Genomic DNA, 24,077 nt, shown 5'->3' with positions numbered 1-24,077 from the left:
TAAAAATGTATTAAATAGCCTGCCAAGACATGCCATAGCATAATATGTTGCAAAAACCACGAAAACACCATAATATGGCATGTTAAAAAACGACCCGAAAAGCAAGGCTATAGTATGGCAAAAATGTCAAAAAATGACATGTCCCAAAAACAGCTGAAAACACCTTAAAAACGCATTAAAGGGCCTGCCAAGACATGCCATGGCATAAAACGTTGCAAAAACCACCAAAAACACCATAATATGACACCTTGAAAAAATGACCTGAGAAGCAAGGCTATAATATGGCAAAAATGTCAAAAAATGACGTGTCCCAAAAACAGCTGGAAACAGCTTAAAACGCATTAAAGAGCCTGCCAAGACATGCCATAGCATAAAATGTTGCAAAAACCACCAAAAACACCATAATATGGCATGTTGAAAAAAATCACCCGAAAAGCAAGGCTATAGTATGGCAAAAATGTCAAAAAATGACATGTCCCAAAAACAGCGGGAAACAGCTTAAAAACGCATTAAAGAGCCTGCCAAGACATGCCATACCATAAAACATTGCAAAAACCACCAAAAACACCATAATATGGCATGTTGAAAAAATGATCCAAGAAGCAAGGCTATAGTATGGCAAAAATGTCAAAAATGACATGTCCCAAAAACAGCTGGAAACAGCTTAAAAGTGCAGTGAAGAGCCTGCCAAGACATGCCATAGCATAAAACGTTGCAAAAACCACCAAAAACACCATAATATGGCATGTTGAAAAAATCACCCGAAAAGCAAGGCTATAGTATGGCAAAAATGTCAAAAAATGACATGTCCCAAAAACAGCTGGAAACAGCTTAAAAGTGCAGTGAAGAGCCTGCCAAGACATGCCATAGCATAAAACGTTGCAAAAACCACCAAAAACACGATAATATGGCATGTTGAAAAAATCACCCGAAAAGCAAGGCTATAGTATGGCAAAAATGTCAAAAAATGGCATGTCCCAAAAACAGCTGGAAACAGCTTAAAAGTGCATTAAATACAATGCCAACACATACCATGGCATAAATAATTAAGTAAATGGTCAAAAACACCATAATATGGCATGTTGAAAAAATCACCCGAAAAGCAAGGCTATAGTATGGCAAAAATGTCAAAAAATGACATGTCCCAAAAACAGCTGAAAACACCTTAAAAACGCATTAAAGAGCCTGCCAAGACATGCCATAGCATAAAATGTTGCAAAAACCACCAAAAACACCATAATATGGCATGTTGAAAAAAATCACCCGAAAAGCAAGGCTATAGTATGGCAAAAATGTCAAAAAATGACATGTCCCAAAAACAGCTGAAAACACCTTAAAAACGCATTAAAGAGCCTGCCAAGACATGCCATGGCATAAAACGTTGCAAAAACCACCAAAAACACCATAATATGGCATGTTGAAAAAATCACCCGAAAAGCAAGGCTATAGTATGGCAAAAATGTCAAAAAATGACATGTCCCAAAAACAGCTGGAAACAGCTTAAAAACGCATTAAAGAGCCTGCCAAGACATGCCATAGCATAAAATGTTGCAAAAACCACCAAAAACACCATAATATGGCATGTTGAAAAAAATCACCCGAAAAGCAAGGCTATAGTATGGCAAAAATGTCAAAAAATGGCATGTCCCAAAAACAGCAGGAAACAGCTTAAAAATGCATTAAATACCATGCCAACACATACCATGGCATAAATAATTAAGTAAATGGTCAAAAACACCACAATATGGCATGTTGAAAAAATGATCCAAGAAGCAAGGCTATAGTATGGAAAAAATGTCAAAAATGACATGTCCCAAAAACAGCTGGAAACAGCTTAAAAGTGCAGTGAAGAGCCTGCCAAGACATGCCATAGCATAAAACGTTGCAAAAACCACCAAAAACACCATAATATGGCATGTTGAAAAAATCACCCGAAAAGCAAGGCTATAGTATGGCAAAAATGTCAAAAAATGACATGTCCCAAAAAACAGCTGAAAACAGCTTAAAAATGCATTGAAGAGCCTGCCAAGACATGTCATGGCATAAAACATTGCAAAAACAGTCAAAAACACCATGTTATGACATCTCGAAAAAATGACCCGAGAAGCAAGGCTATAGTATGGCAAAAATGTCAAAAAATGACATGTCCCAAAAACAGCTGGAAACAGCTTAAAAATGCATTAAATAGCCCGCCAAGACATGCCATAGCATAATATGTTGCAAAAACCACGAAAACACCATAATATGGCATGTTAAAAAACGACCCGAAAAGCAAGGCTATAGTATGGCAAAAATGTAAAAAAAATGACATGTCCCAAAAACAGCTGAAAACAACTTAAAAATGCATTAAATCGCGTGCCAACACATACCATAGCATAAACAATTAAGAAAATGGTCAAAAACACCATAATATGGCATGTTGAAAAAATCACCCGAAAAGCAAGGCTATAGTATGGCAAAAATGTCAAAAAATGACATGTCCCAAAAACAGCTGGAAACAGCTGAAAAATGCATTAAATAGCCTGCCAAGACATGCCACAGCATAATATGTTGCAAAAACCACGAAAACACCATAATATGGCATGTTGAAAAATGACCCGAAAAGCAAGGCTATAGTATGGCAAAAATGTCAAAAAATGACATGTCCCAAAAACAGCTGAAAACACCTTAAAAACGCATTAAAGGGCCTGCCAAGACATGCCATGGCATAAAACGTTGCAAAAACCACCAAAAACACCATAATATGACACCTCGAAAAAATGACCCGAGAAGCAAGGCTATAATATGGCAAAAATGTCAAAAAATGACATGTCCCAAAAACAGCTGGAAACAGCGCAAAAACACATTAAAGAGCCTGCCAAGACATGCCATAGCATAAAATGTTGCAAAAACCACCAAAAACACCATAATATGGCATGTTGAAAAAATCACCCGAAAAGCAAGGCTATAGTATGGCAAAAATGTCAAAAAATGACATGTCCCAAAAACAGCTGAAAACAGCTTAAAAATGCATTGAAGAGCCTGCCAAGACATGTCATGGCATAAAACATTGCAAAAACAGCCAAAAACACCATGTTATGACACCTCGAAAAAATGACCCGAGAAGCAAGGCTATAGTATGGCAAAAATGTCAAAAAATGACATGTCCCAAAAACTGCTGGAAACAGCTTAAAAATGCATTAAATAGCCTGCCAAGACATGCCATAGCATAATATGTTGCAAAAACCACGAAAACACCATAATATGGCATGTTAAAAAACGACCCGAAAAGCAAGGCTATAGTATGGCAAAAATGTCAAAAAATGACATGTCCCAAAAACAGCTGAAAACAACTTAAAAATGCATTAAATCGCATGCCAACACATACCATAGCATAAACAATTAAGAAAATGGTCAAAAACACCATAATATGGCATGTTGAAAAAATCACCCGAAAAGCAAGGCTATAGTATGGCAAAAATGTCAAAAAATGACATGTCCCAAAAACTGCTGGAAACAGCGCAAAAACACATTAAAGAGCCTGCCAAGACATGCCATAGCATAAAATGTTGCAAAAACCACCAAAAACACCATAATATGGCATGTTGAAAAAATCACCCGAAAAGCAAGGCTATAGTATGGCAAAAATGTCAAAAAATGACATGTCCCAAAAACAGCGGGAAACAGCTTAAAAATGCATTAAATACCATGCCAACACATACCATGGCATAAATAATTAAGTAAATGGTCAAAAACACCATAATATGGCATGTTGAAAAAATCACCTGAAAAGCAAGGCTATAGCATGGCAAAAATGCTAAAAGATTACATGTCCCAAAAACAGCTGGAAACAGCTTAAAAACGCATTAAAGAGCCTGCCAAGACATGCCATAGTATAAAACGTTGCAAAAACCACCAAAAACACCATAATATGGCATGTTAAAAAACAACCCGAAAAGCAAGGCTATAGTATGGCAAAAATGTCAAAAAATGACATGTCCCAAAAACAGCTGGAAACAGCTTAAAATGCATTAAATAGCCTGCCAAGACATGCCATAGCATAATATGTTGCAAAAACCACGAAAACACCATAATATGGCATGTTAAAAAATGACCCGAAAAGCAAGGCTATAGTATGGCAAAAATGTCAAAAAATGACATGTCCCAAAAACAGCTGAAAACAGTTTAAAACCACATTAAACAGAGTCCTAAGATACGCCATAGCAAAAAATGTGGCAAAAACAGCCAAAAACACCATTATATAGCATGTCCCAAAAACGACCAAAAATTCTAAACTTTAGGCAAAAAATGTCAAAATAAGACATGGCCAAAAAAAAAAAAACAGCTGAAAACAATATAGTATAGCATATTTGAACACGTTATTGATACCATAGTATGTCGTTAAAAATTGTACCAAAAAGTCATACAATATCATGTCGTTCAAAATGGCTTGAAACTTTGTGCTATGGGATGTTCTTTAAAATATTTTTTGATCCCTCGGGTCACATTGTTTCCATGATCTTTGTTTTTTTGTTTTCTGCCAGTGCCATTTCTCCTTTCCTTTTGTGTGTGTGTGTGTGTTCTGATCTGTCCCTGTGTGAGCAGGTGTTATGAGGCAGGGGATGTGCTGGGATCGGCTGCTACAGGACTGGCTCATCTTGATTCAGAGGTCTTTTTAAACCCATTATGCCTGAGGACTTCCCCTTCACTCCTTCTCTTCAATCAGAGCCACCAGGTGTATGTGTAAGGTTTATGATTTTGTGCTTTGTTAGTAAGTGTGTGTGATGCCTGTAAATATGCGTTTTTTGTAAATTGTTCAAAATTGTAAATATTTGAGCACATGTTGCAGTTTTCAAGAGTAGGTAGCCATATGTTTATGGAATGCTTTCTGCTGTTTTACATTTCAGGGGCTTGTCTTGTCTTCGATATTTGTTTTTATTGTTAGTTGAGCCTCAGGTTGTAGTGTATTTTTGTTTGTTGTGTTTGGGTAATAAACTGCATCATGGTTTTTGATAACTACTGTGAATGAGTTTTTCTTGGGATTGGGAGAGTGGAGATGTCAAATACATGCATGTCCCAGTGACATGACCGAAAACGTCTTAGTACAGTATGCACAAAAAATGGCAAAATATGACATGTCCCAAAAACTGCTGAAAACTGCATCAAATAGCATACCAAGACTCACCATAGTATAGATTGTTGCAAAAACGCCCTAATATGGCATGTCGAAAGAAATGACCAAAATGCAATACTATAGAATGGTGAGAAATGTAAAGATATGACACGTCCTAAAAACAGCTGAAAATCATATAAAATAGCATGCCGAGAAAGGCCATTGCATAGAATGTTGTAAAAATGGTCAAAAGCACCATAATATGGCACACTGAAAAAATGACCCAAAAAGCAATGCTATAGTATGGCAAAAAATGAAATGTACCAAAAACACCTGAAAACAGTTTAAAACCGCATAAAACAGTGTACCAGGACATGCAACAGCATTAAATGTTGCAAAAATAGTCAAAAGCACCATAATATGAAAAAATGCCCAAAAAGCAAGGCTATAGTATGGCAAGAATGGCAAAAAATGATTTAACTGAAAAACACCTAAAAATAGTTTAAAAACCGCATTAAATGGCCTGCTGCGACACACAACAGCATGGACAATTGCAAAAATGGACAAAAACACCATAATATGGCACGTCGAAAAAATGACCCAAAAAGCAAGGCTATAGTATGGCAAAAATCTAAAAAAATGACATGTCCCAAAAACACCTGAAAATGGTTTAAATCAGCATTAAATAGCATGCCAAGACATGCGGTGGCATAGACAATTGCAAAAATGGTCAAAGACACCAAAATATAACATGTTGAAAAAATGACCCAAAAAGCAAGGCTATAGTATGGCCTATAGTAGTACATGTCCCAAAAACAACTGAAAACAGCATAAAAACACATTAAATAGCATGCCAAGACACGTCATAGCATAAAATGTTGCAAAAACAGCCAAAAACACCATAATATGGCACGTCGAAAAAATGACCCGAAAAGCAAGGCTATAGTATGGCAAAAAATGGCATGTCCCAAAAACAGCTTCAAAACGCATTAAAGAGCATGCCAAGACATGCCATAGCATAAAATGTTGCAAAAATAGTCAAAAGCACCATAATATGTTATGTCAAAAAAATGGCCCAAAAAGCAAGGCTATAGTATGGCAAAAATGGCAAAAAATGGCATGTCCCAAAAACAACTGAAAACAGCTTAAATATGCATTAAATAGCGTGTCAAGACATGCCATAGCAAAAAATGCTGCAAAAATGGTCAAAAACACCATAATATGGCATGTTGAAAAAATATGCTATGGCATGCCAAGACACGCCATGGCATAGAAAATTGCAAAACTGGTCAAAAACACCATTATATGGCATGTTGAAAAAATGGCTCAAAAAGCAAGGCTATAGTAAGGCAAAAATATCAAATGGCATGTCCTGAAAACAGCTGAAAATAGTTGAAAAACGCATTAAATAAACAAATTATGCCATAAAAAGTCTGAAACCTCATAGAATCGTATGACATAAGAAATCATAAAAACATCATAGCATAGTATGTAGGGTGTTGATGTCACAGACAGGCAAGAAGAATATGTAAACAGCAGAAAGCCGCAGGAAAAGAGGTCTTTGAAAACTTTTCTGAGATTTAATCTCTACATATATATATAAATACTTATCTAGTCCCTCTGTCAAACTTGGCGCAGATGTATTTGTATTGGTATTTTAGCGCTGCTTAGTTGGAGACGGACAGTAATTTGTTAGGATTCATCATTGCATCTTGCCAGTTAAGGAGCTGAAATTACCCCGTTCCTTGTTGTGTTTCTATCAAGGATGATCGGAGCCGGAGTTAATAAATACCTGTGTCTACTGCTGTCATTTGACCCAGGTGTGTATGCCAATCATACACATTTTCATTGCATTAAAAAGCCAGATGTTAGCGAGTGCAGGCAGATTTTTTGTGAGGCTTTAATACAATTATTTGCTGCTATCATCACCCCTGGGTTTGTAGTCCTACCTGAGTTGATGTTCCTCTGGACTTCCGAACGATAGGGGTGTTGGGTTCGCGCAGCAGAGACTGGGCAAAATCTGGCTGCTCCTGCAGCACCTGACGAGACTCATTCACCCCACTGCTGCAAAGAGAGGAGGGTAAGTGAGGGCAGGAGTGAGAGGTTCAAGATTGAGACGAGGGGAAGGTATAGGAGAAATATTTAAGTAGATAGAGACTTTAAGGGGACGGCAGAGGGAGGAATGCAAACATCTGATTACTGCTGGTTACTACAGCTACTGGTTCATATGTCTGAATAAGTATCATAGGGATATTAAATTTTAAGATACCAAATTTTATCTCATAGCATAATTAAATATGATGTTCATGTGCTCTCATAAACGTGTTTTAATTCTATTCTTGGGGGAAAAAATGGCCTAATAAGCATTACCACAAAATTATATAAGGGTCAAAACCATCAGGCTAAAAAACAAATTAAAATCATCTGATCTCTCCTCTTACTCTTTGCGCCTGCGTCCATGCAGGAAGCTGGCCCATTCAAAGCAGGTCTTCTTGCTGCCCACCCAGAAAACAGAGGGGATCCCCACCACCAACATCATCAGATATTTAATTAGAAACAAAACCATGGCTGGCCGGCTCGTCTGCTCCACCTAAAGAGAACAGAAATAATAACTATTAAGTCAAACAATCAAGACAAGAAGTAATGTTGAAATACAGCCTGAACTGCATTAGAGTTAGAGGAAGGGAAAATAACTTATTCTTAAGTGCAGGTCTAACATTTCTTTAACAGCAACGCAGTTAAGATACATAAAATGCTCAGGATGCTTCTGAAACTCCTCGCACATTAAATGGAGCAAAAGAATCCAGCAGTGGCACGTGTTTTTTGCCCAGTCAGTCAGTTTGAATGATAGAAGAGGGGAGGTACTCCTAGAAAAACCCAGCTGCTTCAGCAGCTGCACTGAAGCAGCTGCTTTCTCCTCAGCTTGTCTTGAACTCAAATGCAGGATATAGTGTCTCCCACCAGATGGCAGGAGTTCACAGACTGAGAGCTTACAAAACTGTTGAGTTTTAAAACAAAGAGACTTTTGCGATCACACGGACATCTAACAGTGAAAACTGGTTAAAAAAAAAATAGTAATAATAATTAAAAACTGAAGACTGGGCAGTGGTTACATACATGATACAGTATTTAAACTGTTGTGTACAACTAACTTTCCCATTTGAATTAAGATTATATTGTAGTAATGATGCTCTTAAAAAAGCATTTCAACATTCACAGCATTTCCTAAAGACAACTTCTGGGGACTTTTAGTAAGCTTTTCTTGCTTTTGAAAGGGGAAACAGATATGTATTAATTAGCTTTAGCCTGTCTTCCCCAGGCTAAGATTAAGTGTCTCAGATTTAGGTTCTGAGACAAAACAAGAAGCCTTCAGTGAATAACCACGCATGCACACACACACAAATGAAGTCACTTGAACTTGAACAATGGCAACAGAATCTTCGATTATCCAAAAACATGCAACTGAACCCTCGAACACATTTGCACGCAGGAACACCCTAGGGTTAAGATCAAATATCACATAGCAATATTGAAATTCCAGAGCCACAATAGGATGTAAAGGGAGTCTCTCTCTCTCTCTCTCACACACACACACACACACACACACACGCAGGCAGCTACAGACTCATGCATGCACACATACACTAACAAGTAACATAAGCACTTGCACCTGCCTTCACCCCGTCTCATATAGTCTGTCAGTCACAAATTAGCTGACACTTTTCTATTATAAAACCACTGTAACAGCACTCAGCAGAATGATGGAAACATAAACAAACTTTCAAAGTTTCATTATCTAATTATTTATGTGTGAAATTAATTAAAAGGTTGTGTTGCCTTGCTTGTATGCAGTGGTGTGTTGTTCTCCATTGTGCACGTTTATTTACTTATTAATTTAGTACCAGACGGTGTAAAACACCCCACTCCCTCCACTCTTCACAACCACTACAAAGCCGTCATAGATAACAGGCAGCAGAGCATGACTGAGCCGGCCCTGAGAGAGAGAAAGAGATACACACAGAGAGTGAGAGGGGTAGAAGGGAAAGACTGACTGAGAGGTTGAAAGACATAAGTGTGTGAGAACCAGCAGAGAAAGACAAAGAGAGAGAAACCCAGATAGCTGTATTAGGTGAGCTAATGATGCATACTGGCTCTGCTCCCTCCTCTCAAAATATCTCTACTCCCTCAGCCACACACAACTGCAGCAGCGACATATCTCTCTCTGTCACTCAAACAAGCGCACACATAGTTAAAGGACTATTTCAGTTATCAAGATTTGGGTCTTCCAATGGGTTTGGTCAAGGGCTGCCCCTTGAAAGTCGGAGATTCAAATCATCAGCCAGAGACTCTTAGTCGACTGAGACTGCTTCAAGGCGAGCATGCATATTTTTCGGTGCAGTGTACTTCTGGGGACCTTTTTGGCCTCCAGATTTTGCTGCGGCAGTAGTAGTAGGCTAAAACTCGGACATACAGGCAGCAGAACAGAGGAGGAGAGAGGAGAGATCTTCTGCTTGTAAGTGGTGTATTTACAGCTCACACCTATTTAATATGATAGAATCTCTAGCTTAGGTTTGATATCTAGTGTCTGCAAAATAATGTTGCACATTCATGACCTGTTGTTAGCGCCAAAAGCCTTTTCAGTATATTACCTGAATGCCACTGTCACACTGAATGTCCCGTGGAGCCCATTCTAACTTTCTAACTTTGTATGAAAAACAAAAACGAATTGTCTAATATTGGTACTGAACAGCCAAATCCGATTAGACTGGCAATATTCTGTGTTGGGTACAGCCCTAATTTCTATTGGTACCAATGACGTCTGGCAACAATGGTTTAAATTTGATCACTGTAATTATTGTGTTTGTTCATTATTTTGAGGCTTTTTGGAGAGGCTACCAGTTGTACCGTACTATGCATTAAATTGATGGTCACGAGTAATGAGCTGTGTGTTACTCATTCTCCTTTGGCTTAGTAATGGGTCCAATTAAGCCAAGAACTCTTTAATCGACTTGATCCTCAAGAACCTGAGTCTTTCCATCTGTATGACTTAAATTATGTCAGCCATCCATTTCTGGAAGGAAGAGAGAGAGAGGGTGATTTCCATTCCCTAAAAATGAGTCCTCTAGCATCAGTCATCCCCAGCATCAAGGACTCTTACATGGCTACAGGAAAGCAGAGTGGATTATAAGCAGGGGAGATGGAGAGTCCAGCTTCTAATTGTATGGTGAGTTTAGGGTCCGGATCTAGTGAGTGAAGGGCAGAGCCAGAAAGTGTGAAGCAGCGTACCCTCTGACAGTTCACATTTCTCACATAGTGGTGAGACAGAAGGGTCATCTCTGCTTTTTCCATTTTAACCAACAAATTAAGTGCTTTCGATAATCTGGCCAAAATGTTGGTTTGTTTACACCTTGTCTAATTGTGTAACTGCTTATGCTTATTTTGCCCACTTGATTTTGTTGCAGTAATTAGGTGTTTTTTCCAGATCTCAACAATCACTTTAGTGAGTACATTGATACCATAACTGATGACCCAAACTACAGAAATAAGGCTCTAATAGTAAAACAGCAAAAATAATTATTTCAATTATTTGTCACTGATCAGTTCTTGAGTATGTGTGTACCTCTGTGGAGTCTTTTCACTGGAGAAGCATCTGGTGCCCACATTGACACTGGTATGTTTACCATTCACACACCTTTGGTCTCACATAAACATGTAAGTTATCCGAGTGAATTAATGACGACAGAAAAACACTGCATCCTCCACAGTGGGTAACTGAGTACTTCACTCCAGCTAACTTTATCAGTTCGACAACACATGCAATGTGTGTGAGTGGGAAACAGAGAGAAATCAGAGGGAGTCTGCACGCCGTAGCATGAGCTGTGATAGAAATACAGCTGGATATCTTGTCAAGAGTGTGTTGGTGTATTTGTTTTCAGTGTCAAACCGAGTTGACAGGCAGATCCTGAGAAGCCATCTGTTTACAGACACAAGGTAATCGAATAGTTTTGATGAGCTACTCAACAGGCAAATTCATCTTGTGATGTCTCGGGAATTTACAAGATGATATAAGTATACAGTTACAGTGCAACTGATCACGACTAACAGTTATTTATGTGTGCACTGTTTTAAAGGGCAGATGATCTGGTGCTGTCTTTCACCTGACAATCTTTCCCCACAAAAACTTCAAAAATCAAAAACACATCCTTATTAACCTGTGATACAAACTATAGCTTGCAAGCACAGCAACATTGGACAGTGTCACACAAATCCATTTTCTCTACCTTGTATGGGCAGGGGATGTGATAGTGCCTGCAGTTCTCCTCCATCCATGTTGTCTCCCAAATGCTCCGGTAGGTGTGTTCGTAAAGGTAGCATCCAATCACAGTCAACAAGGGGACCAGGTAAAGCACAGAGAACACCCCCATTCGGATCATGAACTTGACGAGTTTTGTCTGGTTCTCCTTCTCCAGAGGGATCTCCATGCGCACCCGGTTTAGAGCCACAATACCCACTAACAGGAGAGAGACACCCACCTGATGACAGAATGACAAATGATAGGTGACACTCAGTTACCATGGATGGAAATTGATAAGAAATATCGATACCTATGGCATTATGGATTCTTGTTGTTGGTTGGATTCTCTATTGATTACTAATCAGTTTTCTGTGTGAAAATAAAGAAGGCCAGTGTGAAACGGGGAGCTAAAGAGCGAGTTTGGCTGGAAGTAGCAACTGTCAACATCTAAAATGGATGAAATGAGAGAATATTTGTGCAGCACCTTTATTCATTTAGTTTTTTTTAGACAAATAAAATACCCTCTGAACCTGTGTACCAATAGTGTTACTATATTATAACAGGATATTTACAGTTGGAAAGGGACGAGCTGCTCGGATGGGAAGCAGTAGCACTTGTGTGCAGAGTATCGTGACATTCCTAAAATTAAAGCATATGTTGAGTAGAAATATGTTTTAGCATATTGCTGATGTTTCCACTCTTACTTGAAATTAATTTACAGACATTACAAGCAGCTCTCTTGTCATCTTTCTTTCTTAAATGATGCCACAATTTGGACCATTTTTCCTCTCTCTCCTTCTTGTTGCAAGTTTCAAACAGTGTAGACTCACAAGTTTGACGTCATTGTTTTGCAATGCACCTCTGTCAGGAAAATTTGCGGGCATCGATAAAAGAAATTTAAAAGCTTAGCAGTAAACAGTTCTGATGGATCGGACAATTTGGAACCGATTCTCAACTGGAACCTGTTCTTGATTCCCATCCCTATTGATGACAGTTAAACCAAATTAAAATGAATGATTGTTTTACAAAGAGCTGGATGACTGACAGGCCAAAGGGCTGTCAACCATCCACCCATCCGTTTACTTATCCATCCATCTCTCCATGTTTCCAGCCAAAAACCTACTCTTGTTCCATTTCATCCACCCACCATTAATCTGTTCACCCATCCATCCATCCTACTCATCAACTCTTTCATCCACCCACCCACTCATTTATCTCCTGACTGTACTCACCGCCACGTTGAGGCAGAGCGGTGCCAGAACAAACCACCTCAGGGCGTCTATGTCATACAGTCCTATGAAACACACTCCACTGATCCCATCTCCTTCAATTTTATTCAGGGCCAAAAGGGTGACAGTCAGGGCCCCTGGAAACCCCCAGGCAACAGCGTGGAAGAGGAGGGCTTTCTTCTCGATGGCCTCACTGCCCCATTTAGGCACGGCGGCCAGGAACCAAGTGATTGTCAGTATGACCCACCACATGCTGCCGGCCATGGTGAAGAAATACAGGACCATGAAGAACAGAGTGCACACCTAAGAGAGAGTGCAGGAGCCAAAACTTTTCATCAGTCATCAAGGAGAAGTCAGCAAATCATTAACTAGAGAGTTAATTAGTAGGTTAATCATCTAATAAGTGGAGCTAAGAGAGACCTACATTTTGAGCTATCACATGCTGACAAAGTGTCATATTTCTGCTTAAACTTCTTCATAAAATTTATCATAATCATTCATTCATTCATTATTACTGGCTAATTATTCACTGTATCTAAAAGTTTACAATGTAAATGTACATGTTACACCAACAGGCTTCCTAAAAGGGAAAAAACCATAACCATCAGATGTATGTGGTTACTGTGGTGATACTGGATGTAAATAAAGTAAAACTCTAACCTTGTTGTGTGAACCCTGTGTCACGGTTGAGGCTCTAAACAGGGAAGGGCTGAATGCATTGCATGCCACCCTGTCCTCCAACAGGAACCCCAGGAAGAAAACCAGCGACACCATGACATAACACACAGCATAGAAGATTATTGGTCGCTCAGGGTATCGAAACCTAATGGGGCAAAACAAAAAAAAGCAAGATGAAATAACAATGAACACATTTCCTTTCCCTTTTGTTTTATATAAGTGCTACCACTAAAATTAGTGCAATAATTTTACAAGTTGTATTTCTATCCTTCAATCCTTCTTAAGTTTTAGAAGTAGTCATACACAATAAATGAATCATATAGACATAAAACATTCCACTATTCAAACCTGGTGACATCGATAAGAAATGTCAGGAAGGTGAAGAGCGTTGCAGACAAACAGAGAGTGGAAACGACTCCTATGAAGTAGCGGATGAAGGTCAGCTCCTGCTGGTTGAAGAACATTGAGGGGCACGGGGCAGAGCAGTCTTTCTTCCCCATGAATGTGTAACCCAGGTCTGGGTCGACTTTGAGCTCTCTGGGGCACCAGAAACCGTAGTCTCTCTGGACAGTCATGGATGACTGGTCAGTGGGGTCAGAGCCTGTTAGCAGGTCCTCTGGACGAGGATAGGGCTCATCACAATCTGGGAACCTGGAAAAGAATAATCTGTTTTACTGAGAATTGCATTGATATAAATTGGGTGAAAAGACATTATAAACACCTCTCAGCATAACAAAATACAATTAAACATCACCAGAAACTACATCCACTAAAATGACCTTGAGGCTAAGTCGACACCTTTCAACAAAAACGGAAATTATGACCTCTATGTAGTTAGAACTTATTGCAGGTCTTTTATATTAGATTGCATTATTTTCTGTTAGGTTTAAATAATAAACTGGCAACCAAGAGTAGAAACTTTTATGTAAAAAAGTTTGTAGAAAAGACACGGTCACATACAAGCAAGATAGCTGAATTAAAATATATGAAAAAGAGAGGCAGGCGTGATAGAGGAAGAAAAGTTGCTTTATGGAGATACAGGAGGAGAGGTGACAGTCAAAGAAAGTGAGAACATTGGCAAGTTGCTCAAGCTTAGAGTTAGGCTGGCTTGATGTGGGGCTGCTGTTGGCACACGTTCAAAGAGAAGCAGTGGGTACAGGAACAGTGTGATATATGCAAAACACATACTGCAGACTCAGTCCTGCACAAATACTCAGTATGTATTCAAAACAACACAGAATTATTATACCAACTTTACAATCCCAGATGCCTCAACAACCTGTTTGTGAAGACAGTTTACATTTTGTAGTACTGAGTTGATTTAAAATGTTGTACGCAAACACACCTGCTACACTCCATGTCATCTGGCCAGGATACTCCAAATACCTCCATGAGTTTGTGGCACTCATCCTTGGCCCGCTGGCAGAGGGATCGACACGGCATGGACACCTGGCCGTACACAGTGCACACTGGAGCATACAGAGCGCACAGGAACATCCTCAAGTCAGCACTGCACACCAGATTCACCATGGGATGAAAAGGCTGCGGAGGAGCCGAGAGGGAAGGAAATTAATAAATGTATGTTTGAGCCGGCCACAAAACTCTAAGATGTGAACTGAAAGCATTGGCTTGTGCATAGTTATACAATAGTCCAAAAGCTCTTTTGCAAACATCCACACATTTCATCTTTCCAATGTTACATCCCAATATCAGCGGGAACCAGCTTGACAAGGTTGTTATTAAATCTGTCATGCATGTGGGAAAGAAGGCTCAAGTTAACTGCTATCAGTGGCAAATATGAGAAGGCTCACATGTGACCTAAAATAGCAATCAAAGAGGATGGAGGGAGTGCCAGAAGGAGGACAAACACATTCTATCTTCTCTGCTGCAACTTATACTTCTCAGTATACCATCAATATTTAGAGGCTCATGAAATATGTATGGCAGCAATCATATTACCAAACATCCCTTTGAAGTAAGGGACGTCTAAGAGCAACCTCTGAAGGCTGAGCCGCAACCATATGTCAATATCCTGAACAAACAGCAGGGCTACCTGCACACTAAAGATTATTGATTCCGGTCCTGCGGTGGTGGTACTCTTAAAGGTTAAAGAATCAGGCTCATGACCTTCAGGCTGCTGATTCAAACCGTCAGACTGATTGAGAAAATGTGAGTGATGAGAAAGACAAAAAACACCCTTAGCATTTTCTTTAACAACTGCTGCTGACATTCTCCTGAACAAATACACTGTGGGATGCTCTTTTTTAAAAAAAAATATGTGTAAAAACACAGAGGAAATGGCTGGATTGCCAAAGGTCACTCAAATACTGTGGCTTGTGCTGCAACACCTCTTTTCTGTTGATGAAGTTTAGCTGGTGGCTACTTCTGCTCATGCTGACAGGTGAATAATTTATCAATTTGTTCCAAAAAATGCTGTTTCATAGAAATTAAATTAGAACTGCAATGCTGAAAATGCAAAGTATGACATTTTAAAATATGCACCAAGATTCATGAATCTGTACACAGATTTAAGACTATAAGTATCTCTCAGTTCTCTCTCTTTCTCTTACATCACAGCCTCTTTTGTAAGCGTCATATGAGAAGAGGACCGATATGTTTTCAGTCAGGATCAATAGACACTTAGCTGGTTGTTGGCAAAGTGATTTCAACTCATTTAAAATGGCCTTCATTTAATAAAGTCTTACCTTTCTAAACACTAAACACTAAATACTTCTACATCACAATGTAGAAGAATGCAACATTTAAGTTGCAAAAGATGGGATTAAAATAACTCCTCTGGGCTGGAAACAACTGGGGTGTATGTGCACATACACCGCCTTTTGCTCCATGTTACATGCACAAATAAGAATAGATAAAGGCTAAAATTACTGCCTCATTGTTGCATGCCTCCAGTCAGGTTGCAGGTACAGTTTACACTCATGTCTGTCAAGAGCAACATGTAGCCATATCAGTAGAATATACATCAAATATAGATGTTGCTATAAAGAAGCTATAAATTCTATAACATTGATGCTTCACACAAATCTCCAACCTTGTAGCAAAGTGGGAACTCAAAATTAGTGTCAACAATTCAGTATGTGACCAAAAGTCTCCCCTTCTGTTCTTGAGTTAAAAACATGACGTCACTGTGACTTTTGACCACCAAATTCTGATTAGTTCATCACTGAGCCCAAGTGGACGTTTGTGCCAAAAAGAGGACAACCCCAAACATAATGCCTCTGGCTACAGCTGATGCAAAAAGCACAGATGCGTAAAAACAACTTGTTCAATGTCATGCATGAGCTCTGATGCTTGTACTACTACTGCTTAAAAGGCCAGGTTAAATTACAATTCACATATTTACAATTGCATTGCTTGCTGTAGTGAGGTTGTGGTTAAGTGACTGAGAAAGAAAGAGTGACGGCAGATGTGCTGAGAGCTGTTGGTGATTGGGGCAGAGAGTCTGTGCGCCTCCCAACAGCGGACTGGGAGCTGAAGCAGGAACAATTAACATGATTACAGCGAGATGTGTGGTGGAGCCATAGTCAATGTGCACTTAAGTTTGTGTGTTTTGTTACTGTAACTGACTGGAGATCTGTGAGATTATTATTTATCTTTCATATATTAATGTCCATGCCTGTCCTGTTGTTCTGCAGTGCAGTCATGATATTTCATGTTCACATGTTGACATAAGTTATGATATTCTACTGTGGTTGAAGGTTTTTACAGTTCAATAGCTAAATAAAGACATATTATTTTTTACCCATTCATGCATCAATATTTCTCATTTAACAAGGCAACAAGGCCTGGCCTTCCTGAAAGAGCAATGTACCTGTATATTGACTGTAATAAATATTGTGTTGGTCAAACTATATAATGACCAATTGTTTGTGTATAGTGAATAATACAGAAGATAAGGAACTTTAAAAAATATCTCATACTGAATTGCAATCGCAATCTAAGTCTAAAAAATTGCAATTAGATCATTTCCCCGTATTATTCAGCCTTAATACACACACCCAATATATTCAGCATAGCCTACTAATGTGCTCATACATCAGCATCACCAGCAACATTAGGTGCACTGTGCACTGTTAGAGTTATGTGTGCAAAATGACCTGCATCTATTCAGCTATTTAAAAGTTCAAATCATCCGGCTGCATCCAAGCAGAGTCTCCAATGCAGCTTCAAAAAAGAAAACAAATCAGAGCAGAACCATGACAGCATCGACTGGAGACTATAACAATGAGCAATGTGTGTTTGTGTGTCTGTGTATATAAATCATGTGTACATGGGACACAAAACAGGGCACTGACATTGATTGCTTGTCACAAAAGCTATAGAAAGTGTTTACTGGCTTTATGAGCGCATTTGTGCAAATACCCATGCATCAGTGAATGTGTATGAGTGCGTGTCTTTTATACGTGTTTCTGTGTGGAACCAGGCCTTGTGTGAGTATGTTTTGATTGTTCTCAATTGCTGTGTTCTAGATCTGCACATTGGAGAGATGTTCCACCAGTAAATGGGTGCAGTGGCGCATGAGCTGTGTGACATAGTTTTGAGATTGGCACAAACACATGTAGGCATGAACACACACATATACACACACCACTCTGCTCCATTCAATAATTCACACATTTTACAACCCATGTGTTTCCTTGAGTGTGGACATGCAAGCTTCCTTTCTCAGGCAATTCAGCGTTTGAACCTAAACATTCTGAATACAACATTATGTTTGGCTGTTAAATATCGAGTGTGTTAACATGGTCATTAGCATCATGGTTTTGAGTCTGTGTGCAGTAGTGTCTTGATTTCTCACCATCACAGTATTCTTGTAATACAAATTGAAGAAACGGTAAAAGAGTCGTGCTGCTTTGGACTGATCAGAATCTCTTCTGAACATCCTGACAAAACAGAAGGTCTTGAGTTAAGGCTTGGCGACACTGCTAGCCAATGCTATCAAATATGTTGCATATTCATACCTGAATCTGAATCAATGTGGTGTGTGGGGATCTGACACTAAGTAAAGAGAGAATAACACCAATGGCCAATGAGTCCAAAATTTTAGTCATCATGTTCTAGCAGCAAGTGCAAAACAGTTAATAGGCTTTAAGTTTCAAGGCCTGTGAAATCTGAGAACACTCTAATGTTTTAGCTTGCACAAATATAGCTGTTCTGTTTCTTTTGATGTTCTCAGTGTCTATATATACATGTTACATACTATATGTCGATCACAATGTATTCACGAGAGTCTGCAGTGACAACCATTTCATTACAGGTACTATTGCCAGTTATATGTGTGACACTGCCTCAATTACTAATCTATGTGTGCAACACTCCATCCTATACTTGATAGTGTTGTGTGAGCATGAGTGCCATTAAAAGACGACTATCAAAAAAGACAGTTATCAATGAAATATCTTACAATGACAATTTTTGACGTCAATTACAATCTGAAAGTCTTCTGTTGCCCCCAACAAAAACCGATGTTGGCGTCAGTCTGAAGAACAGTCTCTGTCCCTGTCTGTGGTACGAGCCTGGGGCCACACTTAACCGAGTGGTAGTTGCTTTCTGCATGAGCGTCTCTCACTGGCCAACAGAGTGTAGCCTTTCTTCATGTCTCCTCATACTAACTCTACTGCGAATGTGTGTGTTGCTACCAATTTCTGTGTCCCCATTCTGCCCATTTCTCCCGTGCATGTGGGGTTACGCATATGTGTGTGTGTCACTGTTCATGTATTCTGGTTAAGTATGTCCCAGTTATCATGCTTTCCGGTGTGTGGGTGCACAAGGCCCGTGTGCATGCACAAGGCAGTGCATGTGTGCAGTTATCTGTGGGCAATTATTCTGACAGTCAGGCAATTGCCCCCCATCTCCCACCACAAAGAGAATATTGATATTAAGTGGCCTAACTGTGCCACCCAACGTGAGAGGAGGGGGGAGGCAATCAGCTTTCCACGGAGGACAACTAGAGTGAATTGTCTGGCATTTTGTAGCCAGTTGTGATGGAGAAGGGAAAGGAAAGTGGGAAAGCCCTAAGGTTGTAGACAGCCACTAAAGGAGGGAACGATCTAGAAGAAGGAGGTAAGGATGGGGCGAAGAGGATATAAGAGAAAAAGGAAATGTAGTGCATTAGCTTCCTGCAATAGGATTTCTCTCGTCCTGCTTGTCCCTCTCTTTCCCTCCTTCAATGTGGAGAAGACTCAATCCACTTAATATCAAGGGAGGGAATTTGCTTCCAGTCATTACAGACAATACGTACACCAAATATAACTGATTAATAAAATAGCTGCAGTTCATTTTAACTTGGCTTGCAAAAATCACAAGTGAGGCACTGCACTGACTGACCAAATTAATTTGCTGAGAAATATGTGATACACCACAAACAAAGCATATAATCTGTTCCAGCATGTGAGCACCCAAGCATAGCCCTCCACCTACCATCCATGAGTGAGAGAGAGACCGCAATGTACAACTGATTGAACAGGACAAACATATTGTGGTCCTTCACAATAGCAAGCTGTTTGTAATGTCACACTAATGGTTGTGTATCCGTGTATCACTGAAGTTCACTGAAGTCTTTTCTCTAGATGATTGGCATGTATTTTACATTAATTTTAAATCCACAAGCATTAAAAAGTGTCCAGGTACAAAATTACTGACTAAAGATTGCTGTAAACAAGGCCCTCTCATAATGAAAACAGAGTGGTTAGAGTGAGAATAACAACAAAATACAAAGAGGCATTTGATAACATAGTCAATAAATTTACAAACACAGTTAACAATTTATGTGCTAAGATTGAACTACACTTTGTCTTTTAAACTTAAAGTTGGGTCAGCACTACTCGATAAAAAAGTCAAAGCAAAAATGTTGAAGCTCATCTAAAGTATGCAGAAAATAAATTAAATCCACTAATAAAGGTCACCATGCAAAGCACAGTTCAAAAACTCCATCCATCATGCAATGCTCAGACATGACATATCCCCCACATAGCTTTAGAATAGTTTGAATGGTTGCTTGACCTAAGCCTTCTGGCAACTATATTTGTGAGCACCATGTCAGAGAAATATTTTTATTTTAGTGCCTTTACTGCAGAAGAGTGCTGTTGATTCAGTTGCTGTGCAGAGAAACCTTATGCTATCCCCAAAGGTATAATGGGAGGCTTGTTGCCCCAAGATGTGATGGGTGTGTACACCCTAAGAAAAATCAAAGATATTTAATGATTTGCACATACTCTTTACAATATTTAGAAGAAAAAAACATTTAGCCAAAATAACCTGGACATTTTAATTTTCTAAGCCCTCATGGGCACCCAGGGATTGACAGAAAAACCCTGTTGTCTCACCGGCTACAGTCACCGACAACAGCACATTTCCATTTGACACCTACTGATAGATATCCAGAAAAATATCACATCGCCCAGACAACAGGCAGATGGCACTAATCGTTATACAACAATATACTGGAGGGTTGACAGACAATGCTGGATGAAAATCAATTTCAAAATCACAGGAAAAAGATGTATTTTTGTATGTGACTGTGTGATTTAGACAGGCTATTGTGAGCACTCCGAATGAGAAGCAGGGTGGGTTTTTTGACACAGAGGAAAATGAGAAAAAGGCCCCTGAGTGGTCCACCTCTTGTTCAATAGAGGGATTAAGTTTCTTTCTCTTGACTACCTCTCTCCAAAGAAACCCAGGGTGAAGGAGAGAGGAAGAAATCGGAGGGAAAAAACCCCCCAAAAAACTAACAAAACAAGGAAAAAACAGAAAGAAAGACACACGGAAAGTCATATAATTGAAAGTCATCTAATGCAAGCGAAATAAATTTATTAATCAATTAATAAAAAATAATTTAAAAAGACATATACCAGTAACTGCTGTAAAGTTTATACCAAAAAGAAAGCACTGCATTCAGGGAGTGTTACATATGAGAACATTTTGCAGCAGTGCTCTTCTGGTTGAATAACGTATCCTGTTCAGCGTGTGTTAGGGATTAAAACCTACATATGGGGAAAATACAACAAAACCCTGTTGCACATTACATAAACTCTAGTCATCAGCTAGCCTGCTAGCCTGAGAAATGCTAAGCTTAAATTTTAGAAGTTACTGACCATCAAAACTTGATCACTTTTCTATGGCTTTTCTTTCCTACTGACAATCTCCATCAGGAAAATTATTACAATAATAGCTGATCTCCACAATTCACAGTCCCACTTTTCACCTTACTTATTACATTAATAAAACATATGGGAACTATACATTGATAAAAAGTGGCATGATGGGGAGTTGTTTTGATCCATCTTCAAGTGTCTCTTTACAAGGGATAGGCATTTTAAGTGACTTCAATCTTTAAGTGCTTGCACTGAATTATTAAAGAGTACTCAAATACTTAAGAAAAAAAGTGGAAATTGTCCTACAACATAAAACGTGCAATTTTTAATGTATCTATTGAACAACAAGTGAAGCAAAACACTGCATGCAGCTCTATAATGAAGTAAGAACATTGTACGTTTTAAACAGTAAATAAACATAAAATTCATGTGACTGAAAGAACACTGAAAGAATATTGATGTTCAAATGAGTACTTATGCCCATGAGTTGTTACACTGATCCAAATTCAATTCCTTAACAGGAAAACATATATGGGTTTTGGAAATGCGTAATGTATCTGATTAGTCTGTTTAGTCAAGGGGAAGTTTTGCCTGCGCGTGTGTGTGTGTGTGTGTGTGTGTGTGTGTGTGTGTGTGTGTGTGTGTGTGTGTGTGTGTGTGTTTTTGTGCTTAGAAAGGTTGTAGAAAATCCAGTTAGCCAACTCTGCAGAAACTTGAAAACATTTCCAAGCGTATAAGAAGGAGGAGGAGGAGGAGGAGGAGGAAGGGAGGGATGGAGGAAAAAAGGAGAAAAACTGGAATGGCATGGAGAAAAGAGTGGTGGTTTCCCGGTGGATTAGGGAGTCAAATGGATTGGAAGGAGTGTATAGAGTGTGAGAACCTGAGACGGACACACATACACACTTCCTGAAACTGTCACTAGCTTTGTGTTGTGGTCAGATCAAGGTGACAGGCTGCTGGGTCTAAGCCATCAAAGAAACAGCTCCTGAAGTGGCAGCAATGCCTTTTTCAAAAAATCCCAAGTTTCTGACCAAAGTTGTCCAACTTAGTGTTCCATTATTTAACATAGTGAAAATATCAAATGCTCAATAACTTATTTGGATTTCCAAATGTAAGGCTGCTCTTTTATCAGTGCTTTTCATTGATCTTATACTGTTGTGTTTATGTTTATTTAGTGCTCTTGAGTGCTTTCAGCTCTCAATCAGGAAACCTCTCAAATAGCAAATCGGATCATGTAAATTGCGATAAAACCCAATGAAACTATAATAAAGGAATCATTTTTAGTCTGGTAAAAATAGGTGGCATGCATAGTTTGCTAGTAAGTGTTTTGGGAATATTTATGTGCTCTGGCTCTATCAAGTAACAAATCAGTAACCTCAATCCCTTGAACCTGCACATTAAAAGGAGTACAGTGTTGATCTTTTAATGCCCTGATAGATGCAATGTGCCATTTCTTGCACCTCTTTCAGACAAATGAGGAGGAATTTAGACGAGAAATAGCTGGATTTTTGCTGCTAAACCTCGCCAAAGTCCGTCTGGACACGTCACCGCATACCCGCCTTTCTTTCTCGTGCCATCTCTCTCCTACACCGCAACTCTCTCTCAAATCAGTCAGTCGGGCCCTGCAGCACAAATGCTGTCAGACCACATCATCTCTACATCCATTAGCTGACTACAAAATCACATCCTTGTAACATTCCCTCTCCGCGAGCTATTACAACTAAATACTCCATTTCTCTCTGTCTTTCTGCAGACTGTAATATTCCCATTTGATTCAGCCTCTCTGCTGCAACTCGATTCCTCAATTTTATCTCCTAGCACTCAAACTACTAACTGCACCCTGCTTCATTGCATCCATACATTAGAGCCAATTACATTCTCTCTCTCTCAACAGCATAACAGTGCATCGTTTCAGTTCACAATCACGTAGCAATAACACAACCCCCCATGTCCCTCTCATTTCACCAGCTTACCTCCTATTTTCTATTTTATTCTCTAAGAGAAGCATTTCTCTTGCTGCTGCCTTTCTCTTCTTTCATCTCAAGCAACATTTGTACTTTCTTGCTCAATAATGCACACAGGGTAAATGTGTTCATAAAGACATTCACACCATGACACACACGCACGCACGCACGCACGCACGCACGCACGCACGCACGCACGCACGCACGCACGCACGCACGCACGCACGCACGCACGCACGCACACACACGCACACACACACACACACACACACACACACACACACTGGCTATGTGCCTGCCTCTTCACTCCTCTCACAGGCTACTGAGAGAGACAGGCGTTGGCCATGAATAGATGAACTGAACAGACCGCGATGCTCTCCTCCCTAATCTCTGAAAAGACAGTCAAGAAAGGGGCACCCTTCTCTCACACTCTCTCTCTCTTTCATTCATTTGTTCGTTTATCCATGTCCTTCCATCGTTCACTCGGGAGGACCGGACAAAGCCGTTAATGGCATTCCCCTTCACGTTCACTTCCCCTCCTCCTCTCCTCCTATCTTCTTTCTCCCGTATTCACCTCTTATTTTCCTTGCCTCCCATTTACTCCTGGCAATTACGCTGACATGCACTTGTCCTCCTCCTCCACTTTCTCTTCTAACATCAGCATTCACAGACTTCCCATACCTTTTTTTATCCTGTTAATGCATA

The 24,077-nt window shown here is 39.5% G+C and overlaps 1 protein-coding gene across 1 annotated transcript in view; it reads right to left on the bottom strand.

The window, feature by feature from the left end:
• Positions 1-24,077, bottom strand: part of LOC121957973 (frizzled-3-like) — a 72,942-nt gene that overhangs the window by 33,928 nt on the left and 14,937 nt on the right. The window contains 7 exon segments of the mRNA XM_042506845.2: positions 7,042-7,156; positions 7,534-7,682; positions 11,374-11,625; positions 12,620-12,919; positions 13,277-13,439; positions 13,643-13,945; positions 14,640-14,836. Of these exon segments, the coding sequence (XP_042362779.2) occupies positions 7,042-7,156; positions 7,534-7,682; positions 11,374-11,625; positions 12,620-12,919; positions 13,277-13,439; positions 13,643-13,945; positions 14,640-14,836 (1,479 nt within the window).

This window comes from Plectropomus leopardus, chromosome 1 (assembly GCF_026936395.1).
Source record: "Plectropomus leopardus strain MGB_pleo_1.0 chromosome 1, ASM2693639v1, whole genome shotgun sequence".
Taxonomy (NCBI): domain Eukaryota; kingdom Metazoa; phylum Chordata; class Actinopteri; order Perciformes; family Serranidae; genus Plectropomus; species Plectropomus leopardus.
The sequence above is the reverse complement of the archived record's forward strand: the minus strand, read 5'-3'. Positions and strand labels throughout refer to the sequence as shown.